This window comes from Ranitomeya imitator, chromosome 9 (genome assembly GCF_032444005.1).
Source record: "Ranitomeya imitator isolate aRanImi1 chromosome 9, aRanImi1.pri, whole genome shotgun sequence".
Lineage (NCBI taxonomy): Eukaryota > Metazoa > Chordata > Amphibia > Anura > Dendrobatidae > Ranitomeya > Ranitomeya imitator.
The window spans coordinates 45,388,498-45,414,072 of NC_091290.1; the positions used below are offsets into that span (position 1 = coordinate 45,388,498).

The following is a 25,575-nucleotide window of genomic DNA, read 5'->3' on the forward strand; positions in this document are numbered from 1 at the left end:
GGATATATACTGTATAGCTGTTCACTAAAATGGGGGACTAGCCTGATTGATTGGGGACTAGCCTGACAGAGGGATTTAGGAGGGCGATTCTCTAGCGTAGACCGAGCTCCCATCATTATTATTAATTAGCTTTGGTATTATTAAATTAGATAAAATCCCTATAGATTGCAATCATGGTAACAAGTAAATGACACAGATCCCAGGACACTACAGAAGCGCACATTAATTACACGTGTGTGAAAGGCTAAGCATTGTCTCCCTTTCCCATTCTTTAGCACTAAACATCAACCCGAGTACATTGGTTTTTTTTTTTTTTTTTTTTTAAACTGTTTATTTTTGAAAGATTTTCCTTTTTCTCGTACAAATAACATCATAAACATAAGTATAGTTGTAGCAAAAATATGCAAAACAACGCAAAACCCGAGTACATTGTTTATTATGTAAACCTTATAGACATTTACAAATAGTGTCTTCATTTTGATAGGGAAGGCAATGTTTCTCATACTGGAAACAATTGGAAATCCATTTTTTTCTGTCGACTGGTGACTCAAAGAAATTAAAAAAAGGGCCATGCACGTCTGTTTTTTTTTATCGGACATACTCTGTCGGAGGAAAAAAACACAGCATGCGCGATTTGCATCCGGTATTCGGCTCAGACTTGGTCGTGAAAGTGCGTAGGAAACATCGGACTGCACTCAGATAACATCTGATTGCAGTCCGATTTCTGCAAACTGACACAATGGAGAAGATAAAGATTTTTTTCTCCATCTTTACTTCATCTGAGAGATTCTGATCAGAGTGTGATTGGCATAATAAACCCGATTCTCTCGAATGAGGGAATTTACGTCTGTCTGCACCTGCCCAATTAGTGACAGAAAAATAGTCTAAATGTAAACCAATTAAGAAGAGGTGTAAGGTAAGACAAAAGTGTCTAAAATGTTCCAGATTTATCACCGTGTATGAAACCATATATTTGGCGAATTTGAAAGGTGTCCATATGCCTCTCGCGACTTCCCCTATAGACATGATTATGTGTTCTCTATGGGGAGAGTGGAGTAAGCTGTTGCCAAATTATCTGACTGCAGGAAAAGAAGATTGGCTGATTAAAGGGAATCTGAGCATTTTGAGTCTGGGCATTCAGGTCAGAGAAAGTTGAATAAAATATAATATTTATGATCAGATGTCTTATTCCAGAGAAATCCATTGTGTTCTTAAAGGGACACTGTCACCTGAATTTGGAGGGAACAATCTTCAGCCATAGGGGCGGGGTTTTCGGGTGTTTGATTCACCTTTTCCTTACCCGCTGGCTGCATGCTGGCTGCAATATTGGATTGAAGTTCATTCTCTGTCTTCCATAGTACACGCCTGCACAAGGTAATCTTGTGGATTACCAGTATAATAAAATATTACAAAAACCTGTGTATTTATTTCATTAAAATACTTTGTAATAATGTGTGTTTTTTTTAACCATTTCATACAATTGGATTAATAATGGATAGGTGTCATAATTGACGCCTCTCCATTATTAATCTGGCTTAATGTCACCTTACAATAGCAAGGTGGCATTAACCCTTCATTACCCCATATCCCACCGCTACACAGGAATGGGAAGAGAGTGGCCAAGTGCCAGAATAGGCGCATCTTCCAGATGTGCCTTTTCTGGGGTGGCTGGGGGCAGGTGTTTTTAGCCAGGGGGGGGGCCAATAACCATGGACCCTCTCCAGGCTATTAATATCTGCCCTCAGTCACTGGCTTTACTACTCTGGCGGAGAAAATTGCATGGGAGCCCACGCCAATTTTTTCTGTGATTTAACCCTTAAATTTAATAGCTAGAGAGCCCAAATTTTGCACATACACACTACTAACATTAGTAGTGTGGAATATGCAAAAAAAAGGGATATGACATGGTTTACTGTATGTAAACCATGTCTCATATCATGTCGGGTGGAGAAGGAGATAGCAAAAGCCGGTAATTGAATTACCGGCTTTTCTGCTATCTAGCGCTGTATGATATATTAATATATATATACATATATGTGTCTCACTGACATATACATATATATAAATACAGTATATGTTTTTACGATTATTTGAGCCCATGGTTCCATTATATGTCCGTTTTGCAAGCCTGCGAGAAAATCTCACCAAACGAATGCCATACAGATGTCACACGGATGTCAAACGGATCATTTGATGCGACAAAATCGCATCCTCGCACTGCACACGGATCACTGTTTTGTTAACATTTGTGCGATTCTCGTCCGCGAAAAACAGACCGTTTTTTTTATACGTTGTGTGTGTCCCCGGCCCAGACGTCAGTGATTTTTCACTCATGTAAAAAAAAAATCAGAGTTTCATCCGGGCTTTAGATGAGATTTTGGTCCGTGTGTCAGTTTTTACCATCAGTGTTTTTCTCATAAGAATAAAGAAAAATCAAATCTTTTTCCCTCCATCATATTAATCGTGGGCAGCACATGGATTGCACTGATGTCGGCCGGGTCCCGGACCTATAGACTTGTATGCAATGCTGTAAATTGAAGCTTGTGGGCCCGAATGCAAATTTGTTAGGATTTCTGAGCTCTTTAGGCACTTTCTGCTCTTTCACATATTTATCTGCAGATTTTCACTGCAAACGGAAGAAAAGCGGAGAGCGTGTCCCAGTGAAGTCAATGGGAGAAATGGCATTGACCAAAAATGACTCTGGGTGGCCATTTTAAGTTTTGACTGAACACCAAAAAAGTTCTGGTTTTATAACTTTTGAAAAGAGCCCCCCACCTATAATCCCCCACCTGAGGTGACTCCATAAAGCTATAGAAAGGACTAGCAGCCAGATACTGTGCTCAGCCCGGCTACTTGTGGAATAGTCTTGGGAAGGCAAAGTATACCACAGCATAGGCAAACAGGAAGCAAAGGGACATTAGCCCTACGGGGACTAGGCCTGAGAAGCGCTGCTCCTACTACTACTACTGTACTGCGCCTGCGCAGCAGTATGAGTGTAGCAAGATGGCGCAGAGTCCCATGATGCATTTCTCCTGAGCCGCGGCCGGATCTTCCTGTGTATAGCCCCGCCCCGTGTGCGGCCTTTCCCCTCCCGGCCTCCACAGAGGAAGCACGCGCGGAGCCCTGTCCGTCTCCTGCCCGAGCGCTGAACGGTGAATTGTGAAGTAAGTGGCGGAGCCAGAGCTGCCGGGAATGGCGGGAACAGGTGTTAGAGAGGGGGAGGTGCTCGGTACTGAACCCCCCTGCTCCCTCCATGGGCTCGTCCATGAGGCCGTGACTGACACGTGGATGTAGCAGAGGCCCGGGCTGCACACTCCTCTCTGCTGCACAGATCAGTACAGTAGGGGGGCACTTACTTATTAACCGCTTTGCAGTATGGGTAATTGTGACTTTCAGCCTGTGCTGGCCCATCTGGTACCATGGCGGTCCGGGCAGTGCCTGCATATTCTGTACTGGCAGGGAATGATGGCGTCTGGGTGGGGGACCGTGACCGGCGGGCTGAGGAGCGGGAAGGTCAGGGACCACCGGGCTGCACCTACAGATCATTAGCAGAAAGTTTGTCTCTAAGAATCCGTCCATCACACACACTGCCAGGATTCTCTGGCACCGCAGGCGGTCATGTGACCGCTACTATGTGGTTTGCGTACTCCTGGCCACATCCAGACTAGACGTGCGTGGCCTCAGATCCTGTGCTGAGGGAGGCTGGACACATCTGGTCAGTATGTATAGCACATGTGTGGTCACATGACCTGGCAATGGGGGGAGTGCTCAAGTGTGCAGTCAGGTAGCATAAGGCTGAACAGCCCCTTTAAGTGCCACTGGCAATCTGATCATGCCATTTATTAGGACGCCCATCCGTCCTCTGATGCGATTGCAGGAGGCTGATGAGTTGCCATGGCAGCCGGTGGTCTGCTGAAAGCTTCCCGGTAAGCCCGACCACAAGTTTGGCTTCATGAGCGTCCGCCTTTAGTACAAGCAATCATAGGAACGCAGGTGCAAGTCCTCTACTGTGGCTGAAAAATAAAGGGGGAAAAAAAAGTTTTGAAAAGCAAAAATCTTGTATCGCTCCTCATCCCAGTCACATTACCCTAGCAAAAAAAAAAAAAATGTAAGTATCCGACACTGCCCCATGGATAAGTCCGATCTATACAAATAGGAAAATAATTAAACTCTTAGGGTATGTGCACACGTTCAGGTTTTTTCGCGATAAAAACGCTGTAAAAACTCATTCAAAATGCAGACATATGCATCCTATCATTTAGAATGCATCCTGCAATGTTTGTGCACATGATCTGTTTTTTTTTCTGCGAAAAAGCGCATCGCGGTTAAAAAAAAGCAGCATGTTAATTAATTTTGTGGGTTTTTTTTTTTGCGTTTTTCCCGCTATTCTATGCATTGCGAAAAAACGTGTAAAAAAACGCATGCGGACTTCTGGCAGAAATGTCTGTTTTTTGTCAGGAAATTTCTGCAATAAATCCTGACGTAACCTGAGCGTGTGCACATAGCCTTACGGTAAATGCCGTAAAATATAAATCCAAATTTTAAATAAATAAAATTCCTGAACTTTAGGAAGGCAAAGTTTGACCAGCTTAGAGATGCCCTTAATCTGGTAGACTGGGACAATATCCTCAGAAATAAGAATACAGATAATAAATGGGAAATGTTTAAGAACATCCTAAATAGGCAGTGTAAGCGGTTTATACCTTGTGGGAATAAAAGGACTAGAAATAGGAAAAACCCAATGTGGCTAAACAAAGAAGTAAGACAGGCAATTAACAGTAAAAAGAAAGCATTTGCACTACTAAAGCAGGATGGCACCATTGAAGCTCTAAAAAACTATAGGGAGAAAAATACTTTATCTAAAAAACTAATTAAAGCTGCCAAAAAGGAAACAGAGAAGCACATTGCTAAGGAGAGTAAAACTAATCCCAAACTGTTCTTCAACTATATCAATAGTAAAAGAATAAAAACTGAAAATGTAGGCCCCTTAAAAAATAGTGAGGAAAGAATGGTTGTAGATGACGAGGAAAAAGCTAACATATTAAACACCTTCTTCTCCACGGTATTCACGGTGGAAAATGAAATGCTAGGTGAAATCCCAAGAAACAATGAAAACCCTATATTAAGAGTCACCAATCTAACCCAAGAAGAGGTGCGAAACCGGCTAAATAAGATTAAAATAGATAAATCTCCGGGTCCGGATGGCATACACCCACGAGTACTAAGAGAACTAAGTAATGTAATAGATAAACCATTATTTCTTATTTTTAGTGACTCTATAGCGACAGGGTCTGTTCCGCAGGACTGGCGCATAGCAAATGTGGTGCCAATATTCAAAAAGGGCTCCAAAAGTGAACCTGGAAATTATAGGCCACTAAGTCTAACCTCTATTGTTGGTAAAATATTTGAAGGGTTTCTGAGGGATGTTATTCTGGATTATCTCAATGAGAATAACTGTTTAACTCCATATCAGCATGGGTTTATGAGAAATCGCTCCTGTCAAACCAATCTAATCAGTTTTTATGAAGAGGTAAGCTATAGACTGGACCACGGTGAGTCATTGGACGTGGTATAGCTCGATTTTTCCAAAGCGTTTGATACCGTGCCGCACAAGAGGTTGGTACACAAAATGAGAATGCTTGGTCTGGGGGAAAATGTGTGTAAATGGGTTAGTAACTGGCTTAGTGATAGAAATCAGAGGGTGGTTATAAATGGTATAGTCTCTAACTGGGTCGCTGTGACCAGTGGGGTACCGCAGGGGTCAGTATTGGGACCTGTTCTCTTCAACATATTCATTAATGATCTGGTAGAAGGTTTACACAGTAAAATATCGATATTTGCAGATGATACAAAACTATGTAAAGCAGTTAATACAAGAGAAGATAGTATTCTGCTACAGATGGATCTGGATAAGTTGGAAACTTGGGCTGAAAGGTGGCAGATGAGGTTTAACAATGATAAATGTAAGGTTATACACATGGGAAGAGGGAATCAATATCACCATTACACACTGAACGGGAAACCACTGGGTAAATCTGACAGGGAGAAGGACTTGGGGATCCTAGTTAATGATAAACTTACCTGGAGCAGCCAGTGCCAGGCAGCAGCTGCCAAGGCAAACAGGATCATGGGGTGCATTAAAAGAGGTCTGGAAACACATGATGAGAGCATTATACTGCCTCTGTACAAATCCCTAGTTAGACCGCACATGGAGTACTGTGTCCAGTTTTGGGCACCGGTGCTCAGGAAGGATATAATGGAACTAGAGAGAGTACAAAGGAGGGCAACAAAATTAATAAAGGGGATGGGAGAACTACAATACCCAGATAGATTAGCGAAATTAGGATTATTTAGTCTAGAAAAAAGACGACTGAGGGGCGATCTAATAACCACGTATAAGTATATAAGGGGACAATACAAATATCTCGCTGAGGATCTGTTTATACCAAGGAAGGTGACGGGCACAAGGGGGCATTCTTTGCGTCTGGAGGAGAGAAGGTTTTTCCACCAACATAGAAGAGGATTCTTTACTGTTAGGGCAGTGAGAATCTGGAATTGCTTGCCTGAGGAGGTGGTGATGGCGAACTCAGTCGAGGGGTTCAAGAGAGGCCTGGATGTCTTCCTGGAGCAGAACAATATTGTATCATACAATTAGGTTCTGTAGAAGGACGTAGATCTGGGGATTTATTATGATGGAATATAGGCTAAACTGGATGGACAAATGTCTTTTTTCGGCCTTACTAACTATGTTACAAATGCTGCAAGGGACGGACTAAACTGCATATTGGGATGATGGGATGATGGGCTGCAATACTAGACTCCACCACTAGATGGCAGCACATTTTACAAATGCAGCCCAGGAAATGACTTCTTGTAATATAGCAAGAAGGGAATTCAATGGAAATACTTAAATGAATCAGAACATCCACAGGGCTGGATTAAAGTTTAATAATAGAATCAGGGAAAAAAGATTGTAACTATATGGGATTATGTGTAGAATATCGGGTTACACACGCCTGGTGATATATCTCATCAACATCTCATAGGAATATGGGTATAATTATTGTTCTGTATGGGGATTATGGGTGAAATATCACAAATACACATGCCCAGGAACATACTTCATCTACGTCTGATAGGAATATGGGTATAATTATTGATCTGTATGGGGATTATGGGTGAAATATCACAAATACACATGCCCAGGAACATATTTCATCTACTTCTGCTAGGAATATGGGTATAATGGTTCTTTGTGGGTATTATAGGTGATATATCATGAATACACATGCCCAGTGTCATATTCGATCAATTCCTGGTAAGAACACGTATGTGTACAATTATTGTTTTATATGTTGATTATTGATAAAATATGATGAAACATTTCTTTAACTTCCGGTAAGAATATGGGTATATTTATTATTCTATATGGGGTTATGGTCAGAATGCTATGGATATACAGATCCTGTAACCTATTTGCATCTGACAGGACTACATGTCCATTGACTTCTCCCACCCCTGGCATCATAGGTCTTTGACCCAGTGTTCCCACCTCCTTATTAGGCCGGCCATGTCATAGAGATGAGCAGTCTTGCACCATACTTATTGCTTATATACCTATATTATTCTCAATACATTGTTCTTTATAGGATGTTGGATCTTTTGCAGGATTTTATTGGTTACTTAAAATTGTTGACATCAATAACTTTTAATGGAGATATATAGAATTTTAAAAAAATAACTTTTAATAAAATAATAGGTTTTATCTTAACAAAAATATTTGGAAATGGAACATATATTTTAGTGTATACTGGTCTCTAGGTTAATACGAAGGCCATCATAACAAATCAAACAAAATAGCTTTCATGGAACAATAAATGATCCTGCTTACGTTCACATGTCTGATATAGGACTCGGTATTGCTTCTTCGTCAGTAGGCAAGGCATAATTGAGTCTTATGTGCCTGTTTTCCATCCAGGCTCACTTGGATGGGAATGGAAACTTTCATATTGATCCCCGCTATACAGGGCAGATTTTTTTTATTTTTTTTGTGTGGCTGTTTCTGTGCTGCCACTATCATCCTCTATCACCTATAATACCCACAAAGAACCATTATACCCATATTCCTATCAGAAGTAGATGAGATATGTTCCTGAGCATGTGTATTTGTGATATTTCACCCATAATCCCCATACAGAACAATAATTATACCCATATTCCTATCAGAAGTAGATGAAGTATGTTCCTGGGCATGTGTATTTGTGATATTTCACCCATAATCCCCATACAGATCAATAATTATACCCATATTCCTATCAGAAGTAGATGAAGTATGTTCCTGGGCATGTGTATTTGTGATATTTCACCCATAATCCCCATACAGAACAATAATTATACCCATATTCCTATCAGAAGTAGATGAAGTATGTTCCTGGGCATGTGTATTTGTGATATTTCACCCATAATCCCCATACAGAACAATAATTATACCCATATTCCTATCAGAAGTAGATGAAGTATGTTCCTGGGCATGTGTATTTGTGATATTTCACCCATAATCCCCATACAGATCAATAATTATACCCATATTCCTATCAGAAGTAGATGAAGTATGTTCCTGGGCATGTGTATTTGTGATATTTCACCCATAATCCCCATACAGAACAATAATTATACCCATATTCCTATCAGAAGTAGATGAAGTATGTTCCTGGGCATGTGTATTTGTGATATTTCACCCATAATCCCCATACAGAACAATAGATATACCCATATTCCTATCAGAAGTAGATGAAGTATGTTCCTGAGCATGTGTATTTGTGATATTTCACCCATAATCCCCATACAGAACAATAGATATACCCATATTCCTATCAGAAGTAGATGAAGTATGTTCCTGGGCATGTGTATTTGTGATATTTCACCCATAATCCCCATACAGAACAATAATTATACCCATATTCCTATCAGAAGTAGATGAAGTATGTTCCTGGGCATGTGTATTTGTGATATTTCACCCATAATCCCCATACAGAACAATAATTATGCCCATATTCCTATCAGAAGTAGATGAAGTATGTTCCTGGGCATGTGTATTTGTGATATTTCACCCATAATCCCCATACAGAACAATAATTATGCCCATATTCCTATCAGAAGTAGATGAAGTATGTTCCTGGGCATGTGTATTTGTGATATTTCACCCATAATCCCCATACAGATCAATAATTATACCCATATTCCTATCAGAAGTAGATGAAGTATGTTCCTGGGCATGTGTATTTGTGATATTTCACCCATAATCCCCATACAGAACAATAATTATACCCATATTCCTATCAGAAGTAGATGAAGTATGTTCCTGGGCATGTGTATTTGTGATATTTCACCCATAATCCCCATACAGAACAATAATTATACCCATATTCCTATCAGAAGTAGATGAAGTATGTTCCTGGGCATGTGTATTTGTGATATTTCACCCATAATCCCCATACAGATCAATAATTATACCCATATTCCTATCAGAAGTAGATGAAGTATGTTCCTGGGCATGTGTATTTGTGATATTTCACCCATAATCCCCATACAGAACAATAATTATACCCATATTCCTATCAGAAGTAGATGAAGTATGTTCCTGGGCATGTGTATTTGTGATATTTCACCCATAATCCCCATACAGAACAATAGATATACCCATATTCCTATCAGAAGTAGATGAAGTATGTTCCTGAGCATGTGTATTTGTGATATTTCACCCATAATCCCCATACAGATCAATAATTATACCCATATTCCTATCAGAAGTAGATGAAATATGTTCCTGGGCATGTGTATTTGTGATATTTCACCCATAATCCCCATACAGAACAATAGATATACCCATATTCCTATCAGAAGTAGATGAAGTATGTTCCTGGGCATGTGTATTTGTGATATTTCACCCATAATCCCCATACAGAACAATAATTATACCCATATTCCTATCAGAAGTAGATGAAGTATGTTCCTGGGCATGTGTATTTGTGATATTTCACCCATAATCCCCATACAGAACAATAGATATACCCATATTCCTATCAGAAGTAGATGAAGTATGTTCCTGAGCATGTGTATTTGTGATATTTCACCCATAATCCCCATACAGATCAATAATTATACCCATATTCCTATCAGAAGTAGATGAAGTATGTTCCTGGGCATGTGTATTTGTGATATTTCACCCATAATCCCCATACAGATCAATAATTATACCCATATTCCTAACAGAAGTAGATGAAATATGTTCCTGAGCATGTGTATTTGTGATATTTCACCCATAATCCCCATACAGATCAATAATTATACCCATATTCCTATCAGAGGTAGATGAAGTATGTTCCTGGGCATGTGTATTTGTGATATTTCACCCATAATCCCCATACAGATCAATAATTATACCCATATTCCTAACAGAAGTAGATGAAATATGTTCCTGAGCATGTGTATTTGTGATATTTCACCCATAATCCCCATACAGAACAATAATTATACCCATATTCCTATCAGAAGTAGATGAAGTATGTTCCTGAGCATGTGTATTTGTGATATTTCACCCATAATCCCCATACAGATCAATAATTATACCCATATTCCTATGAGATGTTGATGAGATATGTTCCTGGGCATGTGTATTTGTGATATTTCACCCATAATCCCCATACAGAACAATAGATATACCCATATTCCTATCAGAAGTAGATGAAGTATGTTCCTGAGCATGTGTATTTGTGATATTTCACCCATAATCCCCATACAGAACAATAATTATACCCATATTCCTATCAGAAGTAGATGAAGTAGATTAGGGCTATGCTGTAACTTCTGTCTTACATTTTCCATCTTCTTTTTAACAGAATGCGTTACGTAGCTTCATATCTTTTGGCCTTACTCGGCGGTAATGACAACCCTTCCATCAATGACCTAAAGAAGATCCTGGAAAGTGTGGGCATTGAATTGGACAAGGAGCGCGCAGAAAAGGTATGAACCCTTCATGTACCTTGCTGCACAAAGCTTAATAAAGGGGAAACCTGTAACCCCCCATCTTTTCTACAACGGTTCAGCAGGTATATACTAGGGATGTATCGCTCATTGGTCACATTGACAAATGTTATTTGCTGATTATTCTTGCATTGCAAAGCTCAGTCAGCTCCTCTCCAGTCTTGTTAGTGGGCATTATGCCTGAAAGCAGCCTCTCGCATAAATGTGCTCAATGGACACGTTGGGAATGTGTTGGTTTCTTTCTGGCCCGTAGGCATCGGGTACACACTGCTTTTGAGTCCACTGTTGAGTGCATACACAAAAAAGGTATCCACCAGAGAGTCAGGATGGAAGTGTTGTGGAGGGAGAAACATACTTATACCACATAACATGCATTTATTTCAGAGCTCCTCTATGTAGAAAAGTGCAGTCTGCTCCTCTTTCCTATCAATTAAAACAAACCGTATATCTGCCACACAGCTGTAAAGAACGCCCTTTTATCCTCCGTCTCAAGAATAGGGGCCCACGGGAGTGTTACAGTATATGCCATCGTATTTGCTGTATCTTGGGCTCTTATGGCAGAAGTTAGTGGTTTCCTCTAAGAACCCCTTCTCAATCATGGTTTACGCCCAAGTAAAATGACCACTATTCTTGCCTCTTGTGGCGGTGCCATTCATGCGGTGTCAGCACTGGCACTCCTGGAGATTGCGGTATCAGATATTATGTCACACTGTCCTTGCAGCCAAACTATTCTCCCCTCCTTCCCGGGAGGAAGTCACAGCTACAACTGCGGCCACTTCCTCCGGTGTCAGATTTATCCGAAGGTGAGTGACGCGGACACTGACCGGCTGCAGGGATTGCAGACTCCCGGAGAGCTGGTGCTGCAGTCACAGTGCCGACACCAGAGGCGAGTGCAGTATCGCACCTTCCATCTCTGCATGGCAGCATTCATCTTATTCCTGCCGGATCATTCTATAAGGCCTGTACGTGCTGACCATATCCAATCAGTGTGGCCAATATCGGCCTGTGGGGCTGCACCAATTATAGCTGCTTTCTCCATTTTATTAGACACTATCAGAATTAGCTGTAATGTTTTCTTTCTCTTGATAGGTCGTCAGTGAACTTAAGGGCAAGAAAATCGATGATGTGATCGCCCAGGGTAAGAATGCTTCTTATAAATGGGGTTTTGTATCGGCATGATGCTCTCCGGCCCATTATTGATCCACCGTGTGATTTATATAGGTATAATGTCTGTGTGCTTTTGGGAGCCTTCTCCTGACATCTGGCACCGGTATGCTGTTGATGAGCGGTCCATCCTAATACCTGGAGGTTGCCTCTGTACCTGCTGGGTTTCGCTTGTGGACCAGATAAACTTAGAGAAGCTTTTTCAAGAAATGAGTTTTGTTTCCACTCTCATTATACGAGCTTCTCTGGACACGTTCTTGTCCGATACTGTAGTATGAGGAGACCTGAGCGCTGAATTGTCTGTCTGTCTTGTATTTTCCTGGTGCGTGATTTAATCTGTTGAGTGCATAGGGCTGTCAGTGTAGAGCGATCATCGTTGTTCTCATTTGCACAAGGAAAGACTAGAAGCAATGGGATGAAACTGAATTTGAGGAGACACCGATTAGACATTAGAAAAAACTTTTTGACAGGATGATCAGTGAGTGGAACAAGCTGCCACAAGAGGTGGTGAGTTCTCCTTCAATGGAAGTCTTCAAACTGAGGCTGGACAGACATCAGTCTGAGATGGTTTAGTGACTCCTGCATTGAGCAGGGGGTTGGACAGGATGACCCTGGAGGTCCCTTCTAACTCTACCATTCTATGATTCTATGAACACTTTAAAGTTCTTGCTTCCCATATAAACACTGGACTCTGCACTTTTCACATCTATAGGAATTAAGATGGTCTCTCTGGCAGGTTTCTGCCCCATCCACTTATCAGCAAGCTCTGATATCAGAGACTTTATTGCTTGCACATAAGTGGAAGGAGTCAGAGGACAGCGATAGAGGCAGTCACTATTAAAGGGGTTTTCCACTACTATTCTATCAATAATGGGGAACACAATTTTTTAAGAGTTAGGTCAGACAACTGTTCTTAATTACCGTATATACTCGAGTATAAGCCGACCCGAGTATAAGCCGACCCCGCTAATTTTGCCACAAAAAACTGGGAAAACTTATTGACTCGAGTATAAGCCTAGGGTAGGAAATGCAGCAGCTACCGGTGAATTTCAAAAATAAAAATAGATGCTCCATACCGTTCTTAATTGCCCCATAGATGCTCCATATACAACTGTGCTATATAGAATGCTCTGCACCGTTGATTATGGCCCCATAGGTGCTCCTTATAATGCTGTGCCATATATAATGCTCTGCACCTTTGATTATGGCCCCATAGATGCCCCTTATAATGCTGTGCCATATATGCTCTGCACCTTTGATTATGGCCCCATAGATGCCCCTTATAATGCTGTGCCATATATGCTCTGCACCTTTGATTATGGCCCCATAGGTGCTCCTTATAATGCTGTGCCATATATAATGCTCTGCACCTTTGATTATGGCCCCATAGATGCCCCTTATAATGCTGTGCCATATATGCTCTGCACCTTTGATTATGGCCCCATAGGTGCTCCTTATAATGCTGTGCCATATATGCTCTGCACCTTTGATTATGGCCCCATAGGTGCTCCTTATAATGCTGTGCCATATATAATGCTCTGCACCTTTGATTATGGCCCCATAGATGCCCCTTATAATGCTGTGCCATATAGGCTCTGCACCTTTGATTATGGCCCCATAGGTGCTCCTTATAATGCTGTGCCATATATGCTCTGCACCTTTGATTATGGCCCCATAGGTGCTCCTTATAATGCTGTGCCATATATAATGCTCTGCAGCTTTGATTATGGCCCCATAGATGCCCCTTATAATGCTGTGCCATATAGGCTCTGCACCTTTGATTATGGCCCCATAGATGCCCCTTATAATGCTGTGCCATATAGGCTCTGCACCTTTGATTATGGCCCCATAGGTGCTCCTTATAATGCTGTGCCCCATATATGCTCTGCACCTTTGATTATGGCCCCATAGGTGCTCCTTATAATGCTGTGCCATATATGCTCTGCACCTTTGATTATGGCCCCATAGATGCCCCTTATAAAGCTGTGCCATATATGCTCTGCACCTTTGATTATGGCCCCATAGATGCTCCTTATAATGCTGTGCCATATATGCTCTGCACCTTTGATTATGGCCCCATAGATGCTCCTTATAATGCTGTGCCATATATGCTCTGCACCTTTGATTATGGCCCCATAGATGCCCCTTATAATGCTGTGCCATATATGCTCTGCACCTTTGATTATGGCCCCATAGATGCCCCTTATAAAGCTGTGCCATATATGCTCTGCACCTTTGATTATGGCCCCATAGATGCCCCTTATAATGCTGTGCCATATATGCTCTGCACCTTTGATTATGGCCCCATAGATGCTCCTTATAATGCTGTGCCATATATAATGCTCTGCACCGTTGATTATGGCCCCATAGGTGCTCCTTATAATGCTGTGCCATATAGAATGCGGCTGCAATAAAAAAAAAAAATCACATACTCACCTCTCTTCTCAGGACGCCAGCGCTTTCAATAATTACCTGCTCCTCTGCGGCTCCGTCTCCAGCACTGACGCTCAGCAGAGGGCGCGCACTGACTACGTCACAGCGCCCTCTAACCTGAGCGTTACTGCTAGAGGACGCTGCAGACGGAGCCGGAGCGAGGAGCAGGTAATTATAGCGCTGCGCTCCCCTTACCTGCTGCGGCGCGGTCCCTGCAGTCCCTGGCTTCTCCGGCGCTGCAGCTTCTTCCTGTAATTGAGCGGTCACATGGCACCGATCATTTACAGCAATGAATATGCGGCTCCTCCCCTATGGGGGTGGAGCCGCCTATTAATTTCTGTAATGAGCGGTGCCATGTGACCGCTCAGTACAGGAAGAATCTGCAGCGCTGGAGAAGCCAGGGACTGCAGGGACCGCGCCGCAGCAGGTAAGTATAACTACACAGCCCCCGCTCCCCCTTACCTGCCGACACCCGGGTATATGACTCGAGTATAAGCCGAGAGGGGGACTTTCAGCCCAAAAAAATAGGCTGAAAATCTCGGCTTATACTCGAGTATATACGGTAATTTTTGGATGCTGAATCCAGAAATGATCTCAGTTTTTCTCTATCACGTCAAGTTTTTGAACTATAGGATTTTTGTCTTCTCAAAACTGTAAACTACTATACCTAAAAAGTGTTTTTTTTTTTTTTTAAATAGTACAAATATGAACAAAAAATGAAATATATAAGAAATAGGCATGACAAAGTTGTGACTACTCTTACAAGTTGCCACGTAGCTCTATATGAGTCGAATTGTAATCAGATAACAAGTCTTATTACAGATATCAGTGCAATTGTGCTTCTCTGGCAGGTAAGTTGTGTAGGAAAAAGTTGACGTGCTAGAAAAAAACTGACTACATTTTTGGAATCAGCATAATAATAATAATAATAATAATAATAATAATTTTTATTTATATAGCGCCAACATATTCCGCAGCGCTTTACAAATTATAGAGGGGACTTGTACATACAATAGACATTACAGCATAACAGAAATACAGTTCAAAACAGATACCAAGAGGAGTGAGGGCCCTGCTCGTAAGCTTACAAACTATGAGGAAAAGGGGAGACACGAGAGGTGGATGGTAACAATTGCTAATTTTAGTATAATTTTAGTATAATTTTTAGTATAATTTTAGTATAAATCAGCTCAAAAACCTAACTCAACAGACGTTTTTTTTTCAAATTGTTCCCCTGTGGGATGAGTCATGACTATTAGATCTTGGGGGTGAGGTCCCTCACTGTCACTGATCAGCTGTTATTACCTCCGATGGTGACTGCACCATACAATTTTTTTCCCCCCAAACTAATATTTGTAATGAAGTGAAATTAAAACCAAAAACAATTCCCCCTCCACCCATTGTGTGCTGGTTATTTTGCTATGTGACACGTCCTCTGCAACAGGGGCCAGATATTTGTTGGAAATTTTTTTTTTTTTTCATTGAGGTTTTTATATTGTACATATTTCTTTTTATTTCCGTGTCAGAAATTATGAGCTGACTTTAGAACACCGTAATAATTTAACACTCTATCGTATATACTCCATTATTAACTGAGATTTTGAGCCCACTTTTTAGGGCTGAAAGTAACCCTCTCGGCTTATACTCGAGTCATACCCAGGGGACGGCAGGGGAGGGGGAATGGAGCTGTGTAATAATACTCACCTGCTGCTGGCGCGGTCCCTGCAGGTCTTTTCCCCGGCGCCGGCAGCTTCCTGTAGTGAGCGGTCACATGGTACCGCTCATTACAGTAATGAATATGGACCCCACTCCCATGAGTATAACTCAGTGCGCGATATTCACCTGCTCCCCGTTCCACCGTCGGCACCGCTGCGTCTTCCGCGTCCTCAGCACTGAAGCTCAGGTCAGAGAGCGCGATGACGTGATTAGTGCGCGCCGCCCTCTGCCTGAGCGTCAGTGCAGAGGATGGGAAGACACAGCGGCAGCCGGCGGTGGAACGGGGAGCAGGTGAATATAGAAAGTGCCAGGGGCCTTAATCGCAGCAATACCATATGGGGCAAATATCTGTATGGAGCATCTTATGGGGCCACGTGCAGCATCATATGGGGCAGTTATCTGTATGGGGCCATGTGCAGCATTATATGGGACACACATCTGTATGGGGCCATGTTCAGCATTATATGGGGCAAATATCTGTATGGGGCCATGTGCAGCATTATATGGGGCAAATATCTGTATGGGGCCATGTGCAGCATTATATGGGGCAAATATCTGTATGGGGCCGTGTGCAGCATTATATGGGGCAAATATCTGTATGGGGCCATGTGCAGCATTATATGTGGCAAATATCTGTATGGAGCCATGTGCAGCATTATATGGGACACATATCTGTATGGGGCCATGTGCAGCATTATATGGGGCAAATATCTGTATGGGGCCATGTGCAGCATTATATGGGGCAGTTATCTGTATGGGGCCATGTGCAGCATTATATGCGGCAAATATCTGTATGGGGCCATGTGCAGCATTATATGGGGCAAATATCTGTATGGGGCCATGTGCAGCATTATATGGGACACATCTGTATGGGGCCATGTGCAGCATTATATGGGGCAAATATCTGTATGGGGCCATGTGCAGCATTATATGGGGCAAATATCTGTATGGGGCCATGTGCAGCATTATATGGGGCAAATATCTGTATGGGGCCATGTGCAGCATTATATGGGGCAAATATCTGTATGGGGCCATGTGCAGCATTATATGGGGCAAATATCTGTATGGGGCCATGTGCAGCATTATATGGGGCAAATATCTGTATGGGGCCATGTGCAGCATTATATGGGACACATCTGTATGGGGCCATGTGCAGCATTATATGGGACACATCTGTATGGGGCCATGTGCAGCATTATATGGGGCAAATATCTGTATGGGGCCATGTGCAGCATTATATGTGGCAAATATCTGTATGGGGCCATGTGCAGCATTATATGGGACACATCTGTATGGGGCCATGTGCAGCATTATATGGGGCAAATATCTGTATGGGGCCATGTGCAGCATTATATGGGACACATCTGTATGGGGCCATGTGCAGCATTATATGGGGCAAATATCTGTATGGGGCCATGTGCAGCATTATATGGGACACATCTGTATGGGGCCATGTGCAGCATTATATGGGGCAAATATCTGTATGGGGCCATGTGCAGCATTATATGGGGCAAATATCTGTATGGGGCCATGTGCAGCATTATATGGGACACATCTGTATGGGGCCATGTGCAGCATTATATGGGGCAAATATCTGTATGGGGCCATGTGCAGCATTATATGTGGCAAATATCTGTATGGGGCCATGTGCAGCATTATATGGGACACATCTGTATGGGGCCATGTGCAGCATTATATGGGGCAAATATCTGTATGGGGCCATGTGCAGCATTATATGGGGCAAATATCTGTATGGGGCCATGTGCAGCATTATATGGGGCAAATATCTGTATGGGGCCATGTGCAGCATTATATGGGGCAAATATCTGTATGGGGCCATGTGCAGCATTATATGGGACACATCTGTATGGGGCCATGTGCAGCATTATATGGGGCAAATATCTGTATGGGGCCATGTGCAGCATTATATGGGGCAAATATCTGTATGGGGCCATGTGCAGCATTATATGCGGCAAATATCTGTATGGGGCCATGTGCAGCATTATATGGGGCAAATATCTGTATGGGGCCATGTGCAGCATTATATGGGACACACCTCTGTATGGGGCCATGTGCAGCATTATATGGGACACACCTCTGTATGGGGCCATGTGCAGCATTATATGGGACACACCTCTGTATGGGGCCATGTGCAGCATTATATGGGACACACCTCTGTATGGGGCCATGTGCAGCATTATATGGGACACACCTCTGTATGGGGCCATGTGCAGCATTATATGGGACACACATCTGTATGGGGCCATGTGCAGCATTATATGGGACACACATCTGTATGGGGCCATGTGCAGCATTATATGGGACACACATCTGTATGGGGCCATGTGCAGCATTATATGGGACACATATCTGTATGGGGCCATGTGCAGCATTATATGGGACACACATCTGTATGGGGCCATGTGCAGCATTATATGGGACACACATCTGTATGGGGCCATGTGCAGCATTATATGGGACACATATCTGTATGGGGCCATGTGCAGCATTATATGGGGCAAATATCTGTATGGGGCCATGTGCAGCATTATATGGGGCAAATATCTGTATGGGGCCATGTGCAGCATTATATGGGGCAAATATCTGTATGGGGCCATGTGCAGCATTATATGGGACACATCTGTATGGGGCCATGTGCAGCATTATATGGGGCAAATATCTGTATGGGGCCATGTGCAGCATTATATGGGGCAAATATCTGTATGGGGCCATGTGCAGCATTATATGGGGCAAATATCTGTATGGGGCCATGTGCAGCATTATATGGGGCAAATATCTGTATGGGGCCATGTGCAGCATTATATGGGGCAAATATCTGTATGGGGCCATGTGCAGCATTATACGGGACACATCTGTATGGGGCCATGTGCAGCATTATACGGGGCAAATATCTGTATGGGGCCATGTGCAGCATTATATGGGACACATCTGTATGGGGCCATGTGCAGCATTATATGGGGCAAATATCTGTATGGGGCCATGTGCAGCATTATATGGGACACATCTGTATGGGGCCATGTGCAGCATTATATGGGGCAAATATCTGTATGGGGCCATGTGCAGCATTATATGTGGCAAATATCTGTATGGGGCCATGTGCAGCATTATATGGGACACATCTGTATGGGGCCATGTGCAGCATTATATGGGGCAAATATCTGTATGGGGCCATGTGCAGCATTATATGGGGCAAATATCTGTATGGGGCCATGTGCAGCATTATATGGGGCAAATATCTGTATGGGGCCATGTGCAGCATTATATGGGGCAAATATCTGTATGGGGCCATGTGCAGCATTATATGGGGCAAATATCTGTATGGGGCCATGTGCAGCATTATATGGGGCAAATATCTGTATGGGGCCATGTGCAGCATTATATGGGACACATCTGTATGGGGCCATGTGCAGCATTATATGGGACACACCTCTGTATGGGGCCATGTGCAGCATTATATGGGACACATCTGTATGGGGCCATGTGCAGCATTATATGGGGCAAATATCTGTATGGGGCCATGTGCAGCATTATATGGGACACACATCTGTATGGAGCATCGTATGGGGCCATAATCAACATTTCTGCAGGATTATATGAGGCATATTTTATTATGGAGCATCTTATGGGGCCCATCATGAACTGTATGGAGGATTATATGGGGCTCCTGATTCAATATGGATATTCAAAAACCCTTAACCTACTGATGTCTCAATTAATTTTACTTTTATTGGTATCTGTTTGTATTTTTGACATTTACCAGTAGCTGCTGCATTTCCCACCCTAGGCTTATACTCGAGTCATTAAGTTTTCCCAATTTGTTGTGGCAAAACTAGGGGTCTCTGCTTATACTCGAGTATATACAGTATATGTATGTATTTTTTTTTTTTTATGCATGTAGCGGGCACAGATGCACAGGGTAGAGCTCAGGAATATAAGCTTTGTTGTATTTTTCTGTTGATTCCCTAAAAAAAAAATCCCTGTTAATAGGAACTGATGGAGCTGTGGTTCTGCTGGGATCTGTGGTCGTCCCACGTTGGCTCAGTTGTGCTGTTACAAGGATAAAGATACACAAGGGAAATGTCTTGTTTTGCTGTCCCGAGAAATGTCCTGTTACCACAGCACCCCCTTGGGCATTGAGCATGTAGAAAAAATGGGCAGAAATGTTGTCATTTTTCTTTGGAAATGAACAGTACGTGCGGTGTTTAGCTTTGCACGAGGGTTTATTTCAGGACACCGTGGCAAGCGAATCATGTCCATATCACTGACACTTGGGGAAAGGGGACACTTGGTGCGTGCATTGCGTGTTTAACCCCTCAACACCCCATAACTGACCTGTCATGGAGCGGGCTCAGGAGCTGAACTCACTCAATGCATGGTAGATGATAGGTAAATCAATCCAAAGTGAATGAGCAGCGCTCCAGCCGGGTGTAGTAGTATCGGAAAAAGTATTTATTCAGCCATGGTAAAGCAACGTTTCGACCACAATTTGGTCTTTTTTCAAGCATACAAAATAGTACAAATGGCTGGCTTAAATAGTGTGGATACCACACAGGGCAGCAATCACCATCAAGTCACAGCCCATATTAAAATACTATACGCAAATACATCACATAACAAACATCAGACATACGTGTGTTAACTAATCTTCAATCATAATATATCCATCATATAAATCAAATAATCCATATATAAATGTAGATCTGTGCTTTATTTATCTTCTATCCAGCAAATCCCCTTGATGCATCATGGTTTCCATAGAGATCTTCACCCAATAGGTCCATTCGCATTGTGGGCTTCCTGGTCAGCCAGGTCCAATAGAGAATAGCAGCGCCAAGAGGATAAACAACCTATCCATCCATTCAATATATCATAGCGCCTCTCACATAGCCAATCCGGCATATCCTTCTATACTTAGTATACCTGCATCATCGCCATGCGTCCATATCTCGGCGTCACCGCTGCGTCACAGATCCTCATAGGTGACGCCGAGTTACCAATGAGTGAGTGCTGTCAGCCACCTTTCTATTTTCGATAGGTAAAGTAAATGACACAGATGTCTGCAAGGACGGAGCCGAGCTCTGCTCTCTGCTGACCACCGTTCAGATGCTGATGTCAATCTCTGACAGCGGCATTTATATTTGCCGGTGCTCTTGCACACGGGCCTCCATCTGCTCCCCACAGTATGATTGTGGGGAACCTACTGAAGGCCCCATCGATGCCAACTAGGGGTTTTTCATGATGAGACCGTGACTTACATTATATACTGCAGTCAGACTATTGCAGGTTCAAGGCCTCTGAGGGGACTAAAACAAATCCAAAGCATAACATTAAAAAAAACCTCATTCTACCATTAAAAATGTACAAAAGTAACGTTCTCACGATGTCCACAAATGCAATCTGTCAAAATGTAACATTACACCAATCGCTTTTTGCAACATTGTTAAGGTACATTTTATGGTAAATTTTAAAGGTGTGCTTCAAAACTACAACTCGTCCAACAAGATAACAAGCCCTCGTACAGTGATGTCAACAGAAAATTACTGTTATGCCTCCTGGGAGAGGGAGAGTAAAGTACCAAGGTGCAAAAGAAAAATGAAAAGTTGGCCAGGCTAAAAGGGTTCTTGTCACCAGATCTCACAATATGAGCTGTTTAGTTATTACATAGATCTCTTGGTGATGAGGCTGATATATTTACTTTAAAAGTCATGTCAAAAAGCTTGTGCTAATAAAAATTATGCATTCTTTAGAAGAGTCAATGTATTAAACAAAATGGCTCATGAGTAGTGTTGAGCGATACCGTCCGATACTTGAAAGTATCGGTATCGGATAGTATCGGCCGATACCCGAAAAATATCGGATATCGCCGATACCGATATCCGATACCAATACAAGTCAATGGGACATCAAGTATCGGAATGTATCCTCATGGATCCCAGGGTCTGAAGGAGAGGAAACTCTCCTTCAGGCCCTGGGATCCATATTAAAGTGTAAAATAAAGAATTAAAATAAAAAATATTGTTATATTCACCTCTCCGGCGGCCCCTGGACATCAGCGGGAGGATCCGGCGTCCGGCACGGCTTCTTTCTTCAAAATGCGCGCCTTTAGGACCTGTGGAATGACGTCCCGGCTTCTGATTGGTCGCGTGCCGCCCATGTGACCGCCACGCGACCAATCAGAAGCCGCGACGTCATTCCTCAGGTCCTAGAAGACGCTCATTCTAGGACTTTAGCTGAGGAATGACGTCGCGGCTTCTGATTGGTCGCGTGGCGGTCACATGGGCGGCACGCGACCAATCAGAAGCCGGGACGTCATACCACAGGTCCTAAAGGCGCGCATTTTGAAGAAAGAAGCCGTGCCGGACGCCGGAGCCTCCCGCTGATGTCCAGGGGCCGCCGGAGAGGTGAATATAACAATATTTTTTATTTTAATTCTTTATTTTACACTTCCGATACCGATACCCGATATCACAAAAATATCGGATCTCGGTATCGGAATTCCGATACCGCAAGTATCGGCCGATACCCGATACGTGCGGTATCGGAATGCTCAACACTACTCATGAGACCAGGTGTATGCCGCCTGACAGCTGCAGCTTGTACTGAGCAGTGTGAGATCTCAGCGGAGATGAGGGACCCTGATCAGCTGTCCATCGAGCTAGGTAAACTCAGATTGAGCTACACTTTCATAAAGGATCATACAACCTCTGTGATGTGTAATTTCAAAGTAATACACCACGCGTCATCAGTTTTTAGACCTCATAATGTTTGCGTTCTGCATTATGACATCTGGTAACAGTTCTGTTTTAAGGGCTAATGGATACATTACACACAGTATAATAAAAATTCCTTTAATCCGGCATCGCAAGACCCTCATAAGTGCTGAATTATTCGACAGTCATGGTTTAATTTCTCTAAATCAGTCACTTCTAAACTGCTAGTGTTATGCAAGTCTACAGATAATACTATTTAAAAGTGAGCAAAACACTCCACAAGTTTGAGTTTTACTGAATGTTCCCATCTGTTTCCTGTGGGTGCCGTGTTAGATAGCGCATCGATCTCAGGACTTATCTGGGTTCATGTTGTAGTATCGGCATTTCAGTGACTTTCCAGGAACAGATTTGATAAGAAAAATCTTCAGCTTTTTTTCGGCTCCTCATTTTTCCGTGTTCTGAGTAGTTTACCTCCTTTACATAATGCCTGCTGTAAGCCTCACTGAATATAGCTGCTATTACAGTTACTGATTTAACCTTTCACATAATTTCTAGGTCAAGGATACAAAGCTTTTCAGCTCACGCCTCGATAATGTTCCTAACGCAGAGTTTTCTGAGAAGGCTCTCTGGGGATCTCTGTTCTCGGAGCTTTAGATGCCAGGCTTTATGTAATGCTGTTCAGTAAAAGGAAGATTTGTTCTCATCGATAGGACATGTTATTATGATATTCAATGTTCATGTTTTTGTTTTGTCTTTTTATCCCTGTAGGTAACACCAAATTGGCAAGTATGCCCGCCGGAGGAGCCGTTGCTGTTGCCGCCTCTGGATCAGCCGCCCCCGCTGCTGGAGGATCTGCTGCACCAGGTAACTTTTACCAAGCTGGAAAGTCTTAGCCATATAAAATACCAGAAAAGGGGGAAAATGTGAAAATCTCCCCGCTCTTGACATGCCAGTCTTGGCTTATCACTCTCTGTTGCATAGTTTGGTCGCAGAAGAAACTTGTGAGAGTAGATTATATGGGGTAATTCAACTTTTATCTACATAGAACATGAGGTACATGCATCAGCTCCTTAATGCAGCATAACAGGAAGTCTGAAAGACCTTTTTATCAGAGAGAAAGTGAAACCAAAGTACAACAAGTATATGCATTACATTCAACTAAGCATATAACAGTAACATCATCTACTGTCAGAAAAGTGTAAACTCCTCCTGCACACAAATAAGTCTGTATCTGTTGCATATCTGCCAACAATCTCAACAAGGAGAAACATTACCCATTTTGGCGAAATCCATGATGGATCCAAAGCAAAATCTGCTTGTGGACCTACAGAGGTTCTGATCCAGAAATACTGTTTACTAATGCAGGTATCTATTTGTCTACACCTCAGTAGAGGAACCGTACTAGTGTTTTTTCACAAAACCAATAGATTTGTCAATTTATTTTCGTTTTTAACGAAAGTCCCCATTGGACTTCAGTGTGTAATTGAGAAGTGGTAGACTAGGACTCGCAATGTCTTGACTCGCCATAAAAAGTGCGCGCTGGATATAGATTGAACGTGACCGGTCAACAAACAATGGGATCCTGGAAGCAATTGCTTATCAAAGTTCTAGGTGATGGGGAAAAGTAAATTAATTTGTTGACTAGTTTGAGAAGTATACAGTGTGGTCCAGAGCCATCTTATCGTGGGTATTATACTGGGGAAATGGAAGCCACCCCCATGGGGAATTTCATTTACCCATAATTGTAAATCAGACAGAAATCTAATGTGACTTACGTGGCTTTTACTTGCCGTTCTCCTGGCCCTGCAGTCTAGAAGGGCACATCTATCCAGTGGAGAGGTGATAAAGGGGCGTTCAGGTGTAACATAGCCCGGTTTTACCTGCCATTCCATATATAAACTTGTGTATTGTTTGCTCTCGTTCATCAGTATTATACTGAGGGCTTCCATGGCAGTAACTCGCTCTCATGACCTTGTTTTCAATGGCCTAGATAGTAATAACAGTTGTTATACATATGTCATTAGGGAGGAGACTGCAGAGATCATAGTTACATAGTTACACATGTGATTACCCAATGTCTTAATGTCACCACTGTTTTTCAGCTGAAGAGAAGAAGGAAGAAAAGAAAGAAGAGTCTGAGGAGTCTGACGAGGACATGGGATTCGGCCTCTTTGATTAGAATTTGCAGCAGACTAAATAAAATAGCTTTATTTAAGCGGTGCTGGATTTCTGGAATTGGTGTGGACATGGACAGTTGTACTTAGCCCTGGCCAGTGGTTGGTGGGTCATATAGCTTTCCTTTTATACTATAGAGAATAGAGGTGATCTGAATGGATTTGCAGGACCTAGTACATCAGTCAGTAATCTGTGGCTGCTGGCCTGGAGCCGTCATACCCGCCCGTGGCTCATCTTTTGATTAGCCGACCTGACATCATTTGGTGTAGCGTAATGCACATGTGACTTTGCATCAGCCCAGCTAATCAAAAGT

The 25,575-nt window shown here is 42.6% G+C and overlaps 1 protein-coding gene and 1 non-coding gene across 2 annotated transcripts; both read left to right on the top strand.

The window, feature by feature from the left end:
- The first annotated feature begins 3,038 nt into the window (after positions 1 to 3,038).
- On the top strand, positions 3,039 to 25,302 carry RPLP2 (ribosomal protein lateral stalk subunit P2). Its single transcript, XM_069740346.1, has 5 exons — positions 3,039 to 3,164; positions 10,899 to 11,022; positions 12,133 to 12,181; positions 23,856 to 23,951; positions 25,190 to 25,302. Exons 2-5 carry the CDS (start codon positions 10,900 to 10,902, stop codon positions 25,264 to 25,266), a joined length of 345 nt encoding a protein of 114 aa, XP_069596447.1. The 5' UTR covers positions 3,039 to 3,164; position 10,899; the 3' UTR covers positions 25,267 to 25,302.
- On the top strand, positions 12,330 to 12,462 carry LOC138649894 (small nucleolar RNA SNORA52). Its single transcript, XR_011315399.1, has one exon. It is a non-coding gene; the product is annotated as a small nucleolar RNA SNORA52 (small nucleolar RNA).
- Positions 25,303 to 25,575: the final 273 nt, after the last annotated feature.

Bases quoted from the DNA above. Each gene is read 5' to 3' on its own strand.
- RPLP2 (XM_069740346.1), top strand. From the start codon at position 10,900: ATGCGTTACGTAGCTTCATATCTTTTGGCCTTACTCGGCGGTAATGAC. The intron at 11,023-12,132 runs GTATGAACCCTT...TTCTCTTGATAG, and splicing joins ACAAGGAGCGCGCAGAAAAG to GTCGTCAGTGAACTTAAGGG. The intron at 23,952-25,189 runs GTAACTTTTACC...ACTGTTTTTCAG, and splicing joins TGGAGGATCTGCTGCACCAG to CTGAAGAGAAGAAGGAAGAA.